Source organism: Ailuropoda melanoleuca, chromosome 5, assembly GCF_002007445.2.
Source record: "Ailuropoda melanoleuca isolate Jingjing chromosome 5, ASM200744v2, whole genome shotgun sequence".
NCBI lineage: Eukaryota > Metazoa > Chordata > Mammalia > Carnivora > Ursidae > Ailuropoda > Ailuropoda melanoleuca.
Genome location: NC_048222.1, coordinates 112,653,629 through 112,669,573, shown reverse-complemented (window position 1 = coordinate 112,669,573; position 15,945 = coordinate 112,653,629). Strand labels below are relative to the sequence as shown.

Sequence of the window (15,945 nt, the reverse complement as noted above, 5' to 3'; positions counted from 1 at the left end):
TGTAAAAATTTGAGACCCTGCAATAATATAGACAAAGAGGATGATTCTACGATGAGAGTAATGAGGGTTTGCTGTGATTTAAATCGTGTGTGTGAGTCAGATCGTATGTAATAGGATTCGATTTCATATAGTATTGTTAAAAAAAGGCATTCCTGTTGAATATACTCTCATAGTCTTGTTTAATGCTTAGATAAATGCTAGTTTTTTTTCTTTTAAAGATTTATCCATCATATATCATAAAGCAGTCATCTGCAAAATAAAATAATTGCATTTACAGAACTTAATTGCAGTGAATATTTATGCCAAGGCCATGGCAGATTTTGATTTTTTGGGGAGGTCAGTAAATACATACTATTTTAAAAGGATGGCACCAATAACTTTACCTTTTATGTATCTTGGTTTTAATTTTTGCTTTAATAAATGGAGTTGAAACTGGGAGTGTGTGATCTTTACATTCATCATTGCCTTGAATTAGAAAAAAATAGAATTTGTAACTTATGAAATTCTCAAATAGTGTTTTAATACACAGTGATCTATTTCAAAGACTGAAGACAGCTGTTCAGTGTCTATGGACGTAGCTAGCTCTGTTGTGAATTAAATGAACGGTCAGTAGTTTATATGAAGCCATGTGTTTGGTTGCTTCTGCTGTTCACTGATATGGAATTTTGGAATTTGCCAATTGAGGAATATACTATAGTGGAGAGTGTTTGGGCTTGGTCATCAGACGGGCCTGGTCTCAAATCCGGGCTGTCGTGTACTTGCTGTGGGCCCGGGGCAGCTTACCCAAGTGCTGCTAACCCTACCCCGTAAGACCATTGGGAGGATGTAGTGTGATATATAGAGAGTGACTAAGAGCCCATGAAAAATAAGTGCTCAATGAATATTAATTTCCTCCCTTCCTTTCTCCCGCTAGTCCACTCGTGTTTTTAATGGATCATTCCTACCCTGGATTGTATTGTAGGAAGTATTCTGGATGGACAGCTGCTGGAAACCCATTGCCGTAGTCAGCTCTTCTTCAATACTTAAGGATTTTCCCTGGCATTGAGTAATGAGAATTTCGGTAAGAAAAATTAGATAAAGATAATAGATGGACTTTTCATAAAAGATCACTTGAATCTCGGATACTTCATCATAAGTTATATGACTCTTCTCCAAAGACCTTGAGATGTCACAGATCTCTGTTCACGTATGGATTATTCTTATTTTGAGAGTAAATACAAGTAGGTCTTTTAACCCTACTAACACCCTGATGTGCTCTTCATGTCATTGTAAATGTATTATTTCACTTATCTTACCTTATTTTGTTCTTGAATTTTCATCTAGTCTTTGATGACAATGTATGGATATTATTTTTGTCTTTGTCTAGTCTTTGATGACAATGTCTGGATATTATTTTTCTCTTTGTCTAGTCTTTGATGACAATGTCTGGAAATTATTTTTGTCTTTGTCTAGTCTTTGATGACAATGTCTGGTTATTATTCATCTCTTCGGTGTAGACTACATGAAGCACAGATTTTTAGTGGGTAGGGCACTTTCTGTAAAGGTTTTGACAGGATGAGAGAGGCAGGCAAAAGTATCAAAACTGAGAAATTCTATGGTAAGTATGTTCCTAAATCACCAAGAAAAATTATTATATATTACTTGTTAGGATGGCATAGAGTATCTTTAGTTGGGTCTATTTTTATCCATTTTTTCCCTCCAAATGATATCAATATATAATTAATTTTCAGATAGTTACATGAAATTAATATATAACTAGTACACCTGTATTAGTAACTCATGGTATTCATCTGTGCTATATAAAATGTGTTGAACTACTATTGTCAACCACACCCAAATAAAAAAATAAAAAATGAACATGCCATAGAGAATTAAGGGCAATCAAACAAACATATGCTCAACTATTAAAAAGGAAAAAAAAAAGATGAGAGGGAGGATAAGGATAATAGAAACAGAGTAAGTGGTGATATTAGTTTATATGTGTAAATTAGTAAATATGTGAATTTTCTTAAAATTATCATCACTGAAATGCACCCGGAGAAATACACATTAAAGAATGTTGCACAGAGGAGACAGAGCTGGAGGTGGGGAGAAACCAAGAAGGATAAATTCTAGCTTCATTAATTTTAATAAAAAGCATTCTGAAATTGTGATAAACTTACCTTTTAGAATCTAAAAATATGATAACATATTATTTTAAGTATGATTTTTTTAACTAAAAAAGTTTTGACCACTTTGCCTGTGATTCTGGTTTTCAGAAACCACATCTGAGAAGTACTTCCATCCAGTGCTACTTGTGTTTGCTTTTGAACAGTCATTTTCTAACTGAGGCCGGCATTCATGTCTTCGTTTTGGGGTAAGTTTCTCTTGCAGCAGAAAGGTCATCATGCTAATGGCTGTGACCATGGTTCTTCAGTATCTTCTCTGTTAAACTGGCTTATGTTCGGTTTGCTTAAATCCTTAGGAACTAAGTATTGGGGGTACGGTAGAGGGCAGATGATGGGGAGTCCGAGGAGGTTTGGTAAACACCCAAATGAGCATTTCTACATTTGGGTAATATTCCAAATGAGCGTTTTAGCCTTCCGATGAATTAGACCTCCGGTATTTAAGTAAACTTGGAAGTCCATTTCTTATTAATAGCTTACATGATTTCACAGCAAGAAAATATAGATATTTAGGGCTTGTCTATGTTGCTTTTTTATCTGTCCCTGGCACTGACATCTCCCATCCTCTGTCTCTATCCTACATCAGTTTGGAAATGTTTCTTTATTTAGGGCTTTCGTTTTTCCTCCTAATAGATATTCAGATACATACCCATGCTTATTAACTTTTTTCTTTTCTCTTAGATGTAGCTAATTCACTGCACACAGCTGGCCCAGAGCACCCAGCCTGTAGTTATGTACTGTGACCCTCAGCTCAGTTTCCCTTACTGATGCGGTCACGGCGTGGGGATCCATAGATGGGTGCAGATACATCTTCCTCCCAGGGAAGACTAGTGTCGGTTCTCTTGCTTCCATACAATATCCATCAGGGAGCAACTATTTTTCCTCAAGCCTGAGGAATCCTTCCACAGTCACTTGGTCAGTGTATGAGCCTTTTGTCCTGATGTTAAATTTCAGTTTTACGGAAATGAGTAAGTATATGATCATTCAGACTAGATCGATCTCAAGTCTGTAATATTTCTGAAGCCACTGCAGGCATAGTCACAGTATGAGCGGTGTGCCAAGGGGCATGTTTAATCTATGGTAAAGAATATTTACTATCAAAGTCTGTACATGAAAATGATTATTGCTTATTTTAAGAATTTTACCTATTGGACTTAAAAGCCATATAAAGAAAGAAAACTAGCAATTCATTCAAAAACATTTACTGAGCACTGCCACACATCAGGTGATGTTTATTCCATTTTGGTAAATTACACCAGGTTATTTATAAGTTATCCTTCCAAATTAGGTTTTTCTCTAATCCCAGTAGGTCAGGCCTTAAGTTAGCTTCGAGTGTCAAGGGGTCAAACTATATGTTTGGTGTTTACATTCATCTACAAGTCTGTTGAATGTACAAAAGCAAGGATAACACTTATCTTTTCACTGATTAAAATTTAAAAATTCTTGATTGCTCTTTTGCCTGTAATATTCATCAAGTCAGTATTATTATGCTCATTCAAAATGTTTTGCTGTTTGGTTTTGCTTTCAGCTGTATCAGTGCAGGTCTTCCTAAAACAGAGGCAAACTGGCAGTTTGTAATACGTGATTTGGAAAAAATTGACAATATTATTCAAGTGAGTACTCATTTTTCCATAAACTGTCTGGTATGATTGCTATGGAGTATGCCTCTCCCTACGTTCTGCTGTCAGTCTTAATGAAATCCCACTTGAAATAATATTTTTGTAGAAATTCATGAGCCTGACAGAGCCTTAAATGAAATCTTTTCCTTACAATTTTCAGATCCTAATTATCTTTAAAACTCAATTTATAAGTGGACTGGTATGAAGAGCTCTCTGTCACCACAGTCCAGGGACTCCCGTCTCCAGCAAAGAAACTGGGCAGCTTGGTGGCTCTTGTAGGGAGCATTGCCTGACCCAGGGAGGAGCGCTCTGTCCTGTGGCTAGGAAACCGCCTCTCTCCCTGGTGGTGAGACCACTGGCAGAACCTGCAAGGAGAAAGAGAGCAGGAGCCCCATTGAGGACTACGGCCAGGGAATTGCCTTCTACCGCAGGGGGTGACACGGCAGGAGCCAGTGGGAGTCCCAGGCGCGCCAGGTGAACCAAGCAATTCAAATTAGCACCACAAAGATTCTGAAAGCCACACTGTCATTTGGAACCGCAGCTTACAAACAGAAGTCTGAACCTAAACTAACCAGGGTGGCTGCGTGCTGCTGCAGAAGATTTAAATGGAACCAGGGTCTCTAACATAAAGCTGCAATACCAGAAGACAGCCGACACTCACTCATTAGACCAAGAAGCAAGAACATCACAACTTGACTGAGAAACGACTCTGAGATAGACTCTGAAAGGGAGATGGGTTAGATGTTGGAATTATTTGGCAAGGATTTTAAAGCAGCCATCGTAAAAATGTGCCAACAAGCAATTACAGGTACCCTTGAAACAACTGGATAAAACAAAGTCTCAGCAAAGAAATATAATATATAAAAAGAACCAAGTGGAAATGACAGAACTGAAAAATACAGTAACTGAAATACAAAACAAACTGGAGAGATTCACAAGCAGAATGAATATGACAGAGGAAAGATGGTGAACTTGAAGATAGAATAATAGAACACACACTGAAAAAACAAGCCTCAGGGATCTTCAGTATAATAAAAGATCCAGCATTTTTTAAAAATTTTTTAAAAATTTATTTATTAGGGAGAGAGAGGAAGGGCGAGTGGGGGGAGGAGCAGAGGTACCGGGACAAGCAGACTTTGTGTTGAGCATGAAGCCCGATGCGGGGCTGGATCTCATGACCCTGAGATCATGACCTGAGCCGAAATCAAGAGTCTCACTTTTGACTGACCGAGCCACCTGGGCGCCCAAGATCCAGCATTCTTAGCCTTAGAATCTCAGAAGGAGAGGGGAAAGAGAATACAAGTAAAAGACAGAGATTGACCAAATTGATAACAAAACACAAACCAGTGTTTTGCTGTCTACAAGAAATTCACTTCAAATACAATGATATAAGTAGGGTGAAATTGAAAAGAGAAAAGAATATACCATATGGTAATGGGTTGTGGAATAGTGCCCCCCCAAAATCGTGTCTACTCGGAACCTCCAAATGTGTCATTCTTTGGAAATAGGGTCTTTGCAAATGTAATTAGTTAAGGTGAGGTCCTACTTGGGTGGGGTGGACCCTAACTCCATGACTAGCTTTCCTTCTGGGAAGAGGACAGACCACAAAGAGAGTAACAGGGAAGAAGGCCAAGTGAAATTGGAGGCAGCTACCATTGGAGACCATGTGAATTGGAGGCAAAGAAAACTAGGATGACGCAGCTAGAAGCCACAGAAGGCCCAGGATTGCCCGAGTCTCGAGGGACGTGGGAGAAGTAAAGAAGGATTGTCCTAGAGCCTTCAGAGGGATCATGGCCCTGCTGACATCTTGATTTTGGACCTCCAGCTTCCAGAGTTGTAAGAGAATAAGTTGTTGTTTTAAGCCCTCATTTTGATATTTTGTTACTGCAGCTCTAGGAAGCTGATACACATACACACAATAATTTTCAAAATCTGAAATAGCTCTCTTAATATCCGATAAAGTAGACTTTACAGCAAGTAAAATTACTAGACTCACGAGATACATTACAAAATGGCGAGAGATGAATCCCCCAGGAAAACGTGATCTGTGTACACACCACACAGCGGAGCCTCAAAATACAAGATGCAAAAACTAGCCAAACTGAAAGGTTATCGGCAGATCCACAATTACAGTTGAGGACTTCACCACTTCCTAAGGAGCAAACTGAACGACAAGCGAGAAAATCAGACAGGGCATAGAAGCACCGGACAACACAGTCAGCCAGCAACATCTGATTTCCATCGATGAAACATTTCACCCACTGACAAGGAATTAACATTTTTTTCAGGCCCCATTCACCAAGACTAACCAATCATGGGCCATAAAACAAATGTTAACAAATTTATCAGAATTGGAATCATGCAGGGTGTGTTCTTTGACCACAGTGGAATCATATAGAAGTCAATTATATAAAGATAGCAGGAAAATCTCCAAACTTTTGGAAATTAAATAATATACTTCTAAATATTTCATGGGTCAAAGATTAAATCTCAAAGGATATAAAAAAGTACATAGACCTGAATGAAAATGAAAATACAACACATCAAGATCTGTGGGACTGAGAGGGAAATTTATAAAACTAAATGATTATATTAGGAAAGAGGAACGATCTCAGATCAACAATCTAAGTTCTCTCAAAAAACTGGAAAGAGAAGAGCAAAATAAACCTAACACAAGCAGAAGGAAGGAAAAGTAAAGACAAGGGCAGAAATTAAAGAAAGTGAAATCAGAAAAATAATAGAGAAACTTAGTGAAACATAATGCTCCTTATTTGGGGGGAAAATCAATAAAATTGATAAACCTCTAGAAAAACTGTCAAAGATTAAGAAAGATGACGTAAACCATTAATATCAGAACTGAAATTAGAGACTCACTACAGAATCCGCAAGCATTGAAAGGATAATAAAGAAAAAACTGTAAACAGCTTTCTTCTCTGTATTTGACAACTTGGAGGAAATGGACCAATTTCTCAAAAACCACAAACTCCCAAAATGTAACAAAGATGAAATAAACAATCCCCAAACTACTATAACCATTAAAGAAACTGAATTCACCATAAATTAGCTCCCCAGAACAAATCCCCAGGCCCACCTGCTTTCACTGGAGCATTCTACCAAACACTTAAAGAAAAATTAACACCACTTTTACAGTCTCTTCCAAAAATAGAAAAGGGAAAACTTTCTAACTCACTTAGGCAAGGTATTACCCTAATGCTAAAACCAGGCAAAGATGATACCAAAAGAGAAAGCAACAGATACCTCTAATGAACTTCGATGCAGAAATTCTCAATAAAATGGTAGCAAATAAAATTCACCAATGTATTAGAAGAATTATATACCATGACCAATGGGATTTATTGCAGGTATGCAAGACCCGCTTACTATTGGGAAATCAGTCTCTGTAATCCACCTTATCAACAGGTAAAGCAGATTATCATATGATCGGATCGACTGATGGACAAACAGCATTTGAAGAATATACTTATTCCTAGTAATATTTCTTAGCAACCAAGGAAAGAGGGGTAACTTTTCAACTTGATACGGAGCATGTACAAAAAACCTAGAGCCAACATCATACTTAATGGGGAAAGAATGTTTTTCCCCAAAGCTTAGAAATGAGACAAATATTTCATCTTTCACCACTCTTACTCAACTCTGTATTGGAATTTTAGCTGAATTGACAAGGCAAGAAAAAGAACTAAAAGTGTGCAGATTAGAAAGGAAGAAAGTATAAACCACTGCAAGTCTTTTTCTGGGAGAAAGTGCCAATAAATGGCCGTACATTATTTAGAAAATGCAAATTAAAACCACAGTGACATCACCATGCACTTACAAGATATGTAAATTAAAAAATAGTAATAATGCTGAGCGCTGGCAAGGATTGGAGGAACTGCATCACATATTTTTGATGAGAATATGAGATTTTACAGCTACTCTAAAATAGTTTGGCTACTTTTTATAAAACAATACATGCATTCACCATATGATCCAACAGTTGCACTCGGGGACATTTCTATCAGAGAAATGAAAACTCATGTCCACACAAAAACAGGCACATGAATGTTCATAGACCTTTATTGGTAATAGCTAAGAACTGAAAATCCCAGTTCCCTTCAATGGATGAATAAACTGTGGTACATCATGGAACAACACTGAGCGAATATAAGGGAAGAATTACTGATACAACAAGTTGGACGGATCTCCAGAGTATTATGCTGGGTGAAAAAAAGCCAGTCTGAATAGGCTAACTGTGGTACATCCGTACAGTAGAATATTCTCCAGCAATAAAAGCAAATGAGCTGCTAGACGTGAAAAGACACAGAGAAACCTTAAAAGCATATCCACTAAGTGAGAGAAGCCAATCTAAAAAGGCTACATGCTGTGGTTCCAACTCTATGACATTCTGGAAAAGGTTAAACCATGGATACAGCAGAAATATCAGTGGGAAATTTCCAGGGGCCACGGGGAGAAGGAGAGATAAGTAGATGGAACACAGGTGATCTTTATGGCAAAGAAACTATTTTGTATGATACTGTAATGGCTGATACATGTCATTATGTATTTGTTAAAACTCAGAATGTACAATGCCAAGACTGAATCCCAATGCAGTCTATGGACTTTGGTTACAAATGTATCAATACTGACTCATCAATTGTAATAGAGGCACCATGCTAATGCAAGATAGTAATAAATAATAGGAGAAACTGGGGCAGGGGGGCAAGGGGATATATGGGGGACTTCTGTACTTTCGGCTCATGTTCTATAAACCTATAACCATTCAAAAAATAGTGTATTCAAAAGGCCAATCTCAAAAGATTATATACTATAGGAGTCCACTTATATAACATTCTCGAAATGATATAGGAATGGAGAGAAGTGGTTGCAAGGGATTAGAAAGGGGGGGTGGAATGTGTGTTAAGAAAGGTGGTTTGGGCCATAAAATAGGAGGAGGAGGATTTTAGTGGTGATGTTCTGTATTGTAACTGTGGAGGTGGTCACATGCATTTACACATCTGGTAAAATGGAGTAGAACTGCACACACCCATTAGTGCACATCAAAGTGGTGAAATCCGAACAAGGGAAGTGGATTGTATCAATGTCAGTTTCCTGGTTGTGATATCGTACTGCGGTTATGCACGATATTACTGCTGGGGGAGTGGTGAAGGGGACACTGGATCTCTATTTTCTCTTACAATTGCATATAAATCTGAAATTAACTCAAAATAAAAAAAATTAATTTGAAAAGCTTAATTTAATGTTTTCAGTAGGTTGTTCTCACTATATCTAAAGCAGGGCATAGTTTTTCATATTATCTAATTTTGTTTCCTTTCAGTCTATACATATTGATACCACTTTATATACTGAAAGTGATGCTCATGTGAGTATAGTTTATTTTTTTGAAAATTGCTATATTTTCCAGTTTTCAAAAGTTGAAGAAGTATATTTTCATAAATTTACTGAAGGATGTGTAGTTTTTGAACCTAACTTTTGGTGTGTTCTGACAACATATGATCAATGAATTTTGTAAGTAATTGTTGAGGTTGTGGGACTTGGGGACAAAGAGCTACATAGATGCTATTTTCATAATGGTACCAAATCAAAGTATAAAATAGCCTTTTTCATCAATGTCAAGCAAAATGTAATACATATTTTGTGATACAATTAGATCATGATGCAATTAAATACAAAAATCAGGTTAACTGATAAAATTTAAAACTATCTGCCATATCTGTAATTTCCAGTGCTGGTAGTATATTATCACCCTTAATCAAATTTTCTACAAATCGCTTAAATGCATCCATGTTCTACATTTTGCATGAATCTCTACAATTGTCAGAAAAGGATTCTGGCTGGTTACCCTCCATGTGAGAAAAGAAATAAACACAACTCATAAAACCTCTCAGAATTCAAAAATGATCTTGAACCTGTTTCATTAATACCCTGACACTGCTGAAGGCATGCATGATTTTAGCCATGTTGCTGGTCCTTCCCTCTGGACTGGCTACTAAAAAGCAAGAAACAAATCCCTGACTTCTTCACCTCGTGGAAAACAAACTCTATGCTGTGTGGGTGGAGAACGGTGAGTCTGCTCTCAATTAGTGCTCAGTTAGGACTTCTCTGACATAGAAGCTTTTGCTCCTATGCAGACTTTCTGAGCTTTGGGAGGAAGGCTTCACCGCAAACTAGAAAAAAACAGATAGTCATCAACCACGTGGCTAGTGCTGCTACACCTGGAAATGGTCTGCCTCTTTGGCTTCAGCACCTCTTCCATTTTTCCAAAGTGCAGAGCAATTAACCACCAAAAGTCAGCATCCTGAGATTGCTTTTCTTGCAAGAAGATAACTTTGTAACTCATGGGTTGTAGAAAGAAGCTGAGGTTGAAATTTACCATTTAAACTCTGATTCACCTACTTCCAAGCTGTGTTACCTTAGAAGTCACTCAACATTTCTGAGCCTGTTTTATTTATTTATTTATTTATTTATTTATTTATTTATTTATTTATTTATTTATTATTCTTTCTGTCTGTCATCTATCTATCTATCTATGTGGGGACAGTATTCACCCTTCCATCCTGAGCAGCTGCTGTGTGACTTAAGGCATATTCCCAGTGCCAGGCACATGCGTGGATTCCNCATGCATGGATTCCTTCCTTCCCTCGTCCACGCACTAAGCATCTGTGAAGTGCCTGCAGGGTCCCAGGCGCTGTGCAGGCAATGAGAACAGAAAGTCAAACAGGTCGTGCTCAAATCTCCAGATATTCGTCAATGCTTCTTTTACGTTTAGGCTTTTGTTCAAGTGACCATTGTGGGAAGCGTACTTCTGTGGTATCTGAAAGGTACCTCTGTGATTTGGCCAGCCCGTGAGTGGGCAATACTGCTATGCTGATTTTTCTGATACATTTCTTGGAATCACTTCTGCCTCTGGAACTTTGGAACTTGCAGAAATAGCACCATCAGAAGCCATCACTGTTTAAAATGTTAACACAATCTGATTCTAAAAATTCTTTCTGTGCACTATCCATACTAATGTTTTGAGAGTCTCAGGCTGGTATTATCACCGTTTTACAAAGAGGAAATGTTCTCAGTGAGAAAAAGTGGCCTATTATTTCCATGTTTTCTAGATTTATGTTCGTTCTTCTGTATAATATTACCATCCTCTTAGATTGTTTTGTCGTTTGGGTTTTGATTTCAAAGCCAAACTTCTATGTAAACAGGCATAATGGAAAGATCTTTTTTTTTTTTTTCAAAATGATTCTCTATAACTATTTTTAGCCCAGTTGCAAAGTAACAGCGATGAAGTGCTTTCTCCTGGAGTTACGTGTTATTTCGCTTGAGTTCAAACATCATGTCCTTAATGAAACGGTGGAGAACCTTATCTTCCTAGCAAACGATCGTTTATCTTCTAATGGGGTGAGTTTTCCAATAGTCGGATGGAGCTTTGATGCTTTCGGAGTGGGTTGGGAGAAGTCATTAGCTGGTTATAAGGAACAAGCCGATCCTCGGGAGAGGGAGTTGATGCCGGCTCAGTGGCCACCATCACTAGCATGCACACAGTCCTAAATTGGTTTATCAGTTTATTCATTCAACAAACATTTACTGCCTGACGCCAGGCGGTGCGTTCTGGTGCTGGAGTGACAGTGGTGAACCAGTGAGGTCATTGCCCTCAAGGCATTTCTCCCCAGGTGCAGTGGATAAACATGAATCTAATTACATAGATAAGTGTTTGGCATCAAGAATAGCAATTCGCATTTATTTGGTTATTACTCTGTACCAGACACTGTTCTTCAGTGGTGACATGGTAATCCATTGCGTTCCCACAATAAATCTGTGAGATATTTATCCTTGTGTCTGTTTAAGTTTGAAGCACTAAGGGCTTGAAAATCAATCACTTCCTCCAATTCGCACAGCTGGTAAAATGGGGAGCCAGGATTCATACCCAAGCAGTTTCACTTTGGGGGTGTCTTCTTCTTATCCACCAGCAGGACAAATGCTGCAAAAAGAAAATAGAAAAAATATTAATAATTCAAGTAGAATTGGGGCCATGCCAGGCACCACGAGCAGTGCGGTTCCGGGAGAGCAAATTGGAGGGACGCCCACGGCAGGCGTGGGGGTGAGCTGCTCAGAGGCCCCCAAAGAAAAGCATGATAGCTTTCCTGGCACAACACTAGTAGCCAAAGTAGAGTGGAGAGAAAGAAGTTTTATAAACAAAGAAGACATAAGAATAATTCATTAATTTAACAGATACTTTTTGGGCCTCATGGCAGGCCCTCAGGATAACAGACGTGAAAAAACACACCTGGTCTCTGCTCGTAAGGGACTTAAATAAACCATAAAGTAAAGCATAAATAAAGCAATCAGAAGGAAATGAATAATAACCCAGGTATTTATTAATTCCAGTGGCCAAGAAGAAGGCAGATGAGAGGTCTGGGACCCCACTTTAGAGGCTTATCTACTAAGCCAAGACGAGAGGGACTGGGCCTTGTCTCTGGGGAAGGACGTTTAGGCAACTGAAAGTGCCAAGCCCCTGAGCTGGGGTGGCTGGACGCCGTGCACTTGCCCGAAAAATGCCAGGTTGCTTTAGGTCTTTGCTGAAATATCACCTTCTCAGTGATGTCCACTCTTCACAATTGCGATCCATCCCCACGCCCCGTCCCCTTGTCTGCATGCCCCACTAGCTGGCGTTTTCCTTAATGGCTGTTGTCTGCTTTTCCCTACTCGAATGCCAGTTTCAGAGGGGCAGTTATTTTTGTGTTTTGTTTTTGTTTTTCTTCATTGCCATATCCCAACTCCCTGAACATTGCCTGGCATATTCTAGACACTTATGTATTTATGAAATGAACACACTGATATTTAAAATACTCTGGTGCTATGTTACTTCTATGTAATCGGTAGAGAGCTGAGCTGGGCAACAGATAACTCCTAACGACATCACTGGCGAGCTCTTGATGCCCGTGGTCACGGTTCCTGTGACCGCAATGTGGTGTGTTCAGCACATCTAGTGGAAGGAGCGGGCAGGCCGCACAGTCAGAACATTTCACTGATTATGTCAGCTGAGATGGATCATGCAATACCACTGCTTCGCCGGCTGACGTGATTATTTTCAAGGAGGACAGCGCTCTGTGGAATATGACAGTGCCTGGCATAGCATATGTGATTGATCAATGTTGGTGAATCTGAATTTCAAGTGCTTAATGGATGTAAAATCTCATTTTGATGTTTGCTGGTACAGCTTTCATGGTTCGGATGATCTCTAAATAGTTTTTCTGTGATGACTATATTTGGAAGATTCTAGTTATCCAGGAAACTTTGAATTACAACTTGTGGTCTTTATCTCATAGTTTAATTCAGCCAGTAACGACTGGGTGACTACTGTGCACTGGGCCCTATGCTAAGTGCTAGGGAAACAAAAATGTGTGGCTTTGCGCTACTGGAAAAGCCTAGAGAATAGTAGCTTAAAAAGCCTGAAACTCCCTCCTATCAATATAATATATGGTGTGATAGGAGGGAGGGTCTGAGAATGTAGAGATGGAACGTTTAGCCCAGCCCGGGGAGGTCTTCAGTTCAGGAACGCCTTCCCGGTGGAGACAGCACCTGAGTCATCTTAACCTGAGTCATGGTAACTAAAATAGCAATGAGGAACATGAAAGAAAAAAAGCCAACACAGTGGGATAGCCAGTAGCATGATGTGTGCATGCGGGTCGAGGCAGGAACTCAGTGTACTTAGGCCATGTCCTTTGAGGTGGTGGGGACAGGTGAGAGAAACATGTGAGGAACACCTCAGGGCCCCTGGTGCCATGTGGGGAGGCATGGACTTGATGCTAGGGTAGATGACCAGAAAGCCACTCAAGGGCGCTAAGCAGGAAGTCCATGGTTTGATAGACATGGCTTATTTTTCCAATATCTTTAACCCATGATAGGAAAAATAAGCCTAAATCAAATCTCCCAGTTCTCTTTTCCAGTAGTTCTTCCTACTGTGATATCAATTCACCAAAGTTTTCATGTCTCAAGACCTCACCCTATGGCTCAAATGATGTGATATTCCCAGAAAAGAGGTCTAGTAGACTTTCCAATCTAATCCTTTCTTTTTATTTGGCAGGATATAACTGAAACGGGATGCAAAGAATGTGAGGAATTGGAGGAAAAAAATATTAAAGAATTTTTGCAGAGTTTTGTCCATATTGTACAAATGTTCATCAACTCTTGATTGTAATCGATCCTCTTCAGCATTTCTGCCATTAACAAGCATCTTCCCAGGGCTTAAAGGCAATGAAACTCTCCACAGTTCACATGGGCTGCCCAAACCAATTTTTCTAACAAGAGGATGATCTGGAATCTTGGATCAGATGAACTCTTGGAAATGAAGGCAGAAAAATGACATTGAGTAACATGATGTCTATGAACTGTCCTCCTACTTATTTTGTTCACTTATTCTTTATTTATTATTGAAGTTGTACATATTTGTAGCATAACATAAAGTATTGAATAAAATTGTGTGCCTTCTTTATCCTTTGAAATTGCACTGATACTTACCCCTTTTAAGGAAATAGGGGACATTCCTTCAAGGGCAGGAGTTGAATTACACAGCTGGTGGGACTGAGCACCACTGGGGCAGGTAAACTGTGCTCCAGCCTGCGAGGAACTGCTAACCACCAGCCTTCACTCACTTCTCCAGTGGGTGTCGCACAAGGAGGAAGAATTGACTCCCAATGAGAAAGGACAAAGAGGTGTGAAATGGGTGCTTGACTCTGTAACGTCATTATTGATCTAGAAAGCACCTGTTATCAAAGATAGTGTTTGAACCTGGCCTGTACTGTGCAGCAGTAAATCTTAGGTGGGAGTGGCAATAATAAACCTTCACCGATAGGTAGAATCGTGTATAGAGAACTCTTGGTTATAATGATGTTAATATTTCATGCTTTTCTGAGTGCAGGTGTTTTATATTTTCACATTTTTTTGCCGTGTTTGTATATAAAAAAGAAAACTGCTGATTTGTTAGAGCCAACATTATCTGATAAAAAATAATTGTTTATATATTTTTGCACTATACTGTCTGAAATTTTCAAGCTCTTTTTTAATAAAACTATGACTAAAATGAAATATTTTTGTCTCCTCACGAGTTCTTTCACCCAGTTCACTTCTGGAGTTCTTCACCGAGGGGCTACAGGGTAGGAATTGATGTCCTACGGATTCGATTTCGCTCCATTCCACAATACGAACCAGTTCTCTATTGAAACATTCTTGCATCCCCCAGTACCCCGTCCGTGCCATGTATCTCATTGCTGTAGTCAATGTATGCTTAAACATTTTTTTCGAGATAGTTTTGGAGAAATCTATGTCTTATCTGAATTTTGAAGAGTCATCTGTCAGCTATCAGTTTGTTCCAGACAAATAGTATTTGGCAGCTATATTTTAAAGTTTAGGGATTGAGACTGTGGTGTTTTGTTTGCTTGTTTGTTTTAATTTCCTTTGAAATGGATTTTTAAAAACCTACCTTTCTTTTTTCCCCTAGCTTTTCTATTGATGGAGAATAGGAAAAATTCATCATTTTTAACTGCAAGTTGCCAATCCAATCCTTAGACAAAAGTTAGCCTCCTTCCGGTGTTTGTTGGGATGGGAAAGGAAAATCATAATGGCAGTCACATCACCAATACTATTTTATAGTGACCAATGATTTATTCTGGTTATATAAGCACAGAAATGGGTTTAAAATTTGGCATTTCCAGTGCTCAAAATTGGAACTCCTCCCACATTAGTTACTTAGTGTGGGTCACTTCAGTTAATCTTAAGGAAAAGGAACTCAAGGCATAGAGGGGCAGCTCTTAAAACATTCTTAGCTAGCTTAAGAAAAGAACTAATTATGTAAAACAACCTAAGTTTTATTGTTCAGGCCTGAATTCTTAACAAGATCAGTTTTTCATATGTGTTTCCAAGTTTTTCCTTCTAAAACTCTCCTCCTTAATTAGCCAGCCTAATATTATTTGTGTAGCTTAGAATACGTTGTTTTTATCTCACCTATTGCCCTAAATGCTGAAAGCATTTGCCTTATGTTACATATAATAAAGCAAGCACGAATCCATAGACTTAGAATGTCGAATAGTCAAGGCAAGCCTAATAAAAATTAGGTTTACAGTCTGGAGTCATTTTGATGGATTACATTCTTA

At 38.7% G+C, this 15,945-nt stretch overlaps 1 protein-coding gene across 15 annotated transcripts in view; it reads left to right on the top strand.

The window, feature by feature from the left end:
- The window catches only part of IL15 (interleukin 15), a 78,969-nt gene extending 64,097 nt beyond the window's left edge, over positions 1–14,872 (top strand). For 8 of the 15 annotated variants that reach the window (XM_034660046.1, XM_034660049.1, XM_034660043.1 and 5 more), the window contains 6 exons: positions 914–1,060; positions 2,259–2,356; positions 3,694–3,778; positions 9,117–9,161; positions 11,057–11,194; positions 13,881–14,872. In XM_034660046.1, the coding sequence (XP_034515937.1) occupies positions 1,049–1,060; positions 2,259–2,356; positions 3,694–3,778; positions 9,117–9,161; positions 11,057–11,194; positions 13,881–13,988 (486 nt within the window). In that variant the 5' untranslated portion in view covers positions 914–1,048 and the 3' untranslated portion in view covers positions 13,989–14,872. 15 annotated transcript variants of the gene reach the window in all.
- The last annotated feature ends 1,073 nt before the right edge of the window (positions 14,873–15,945 follow it).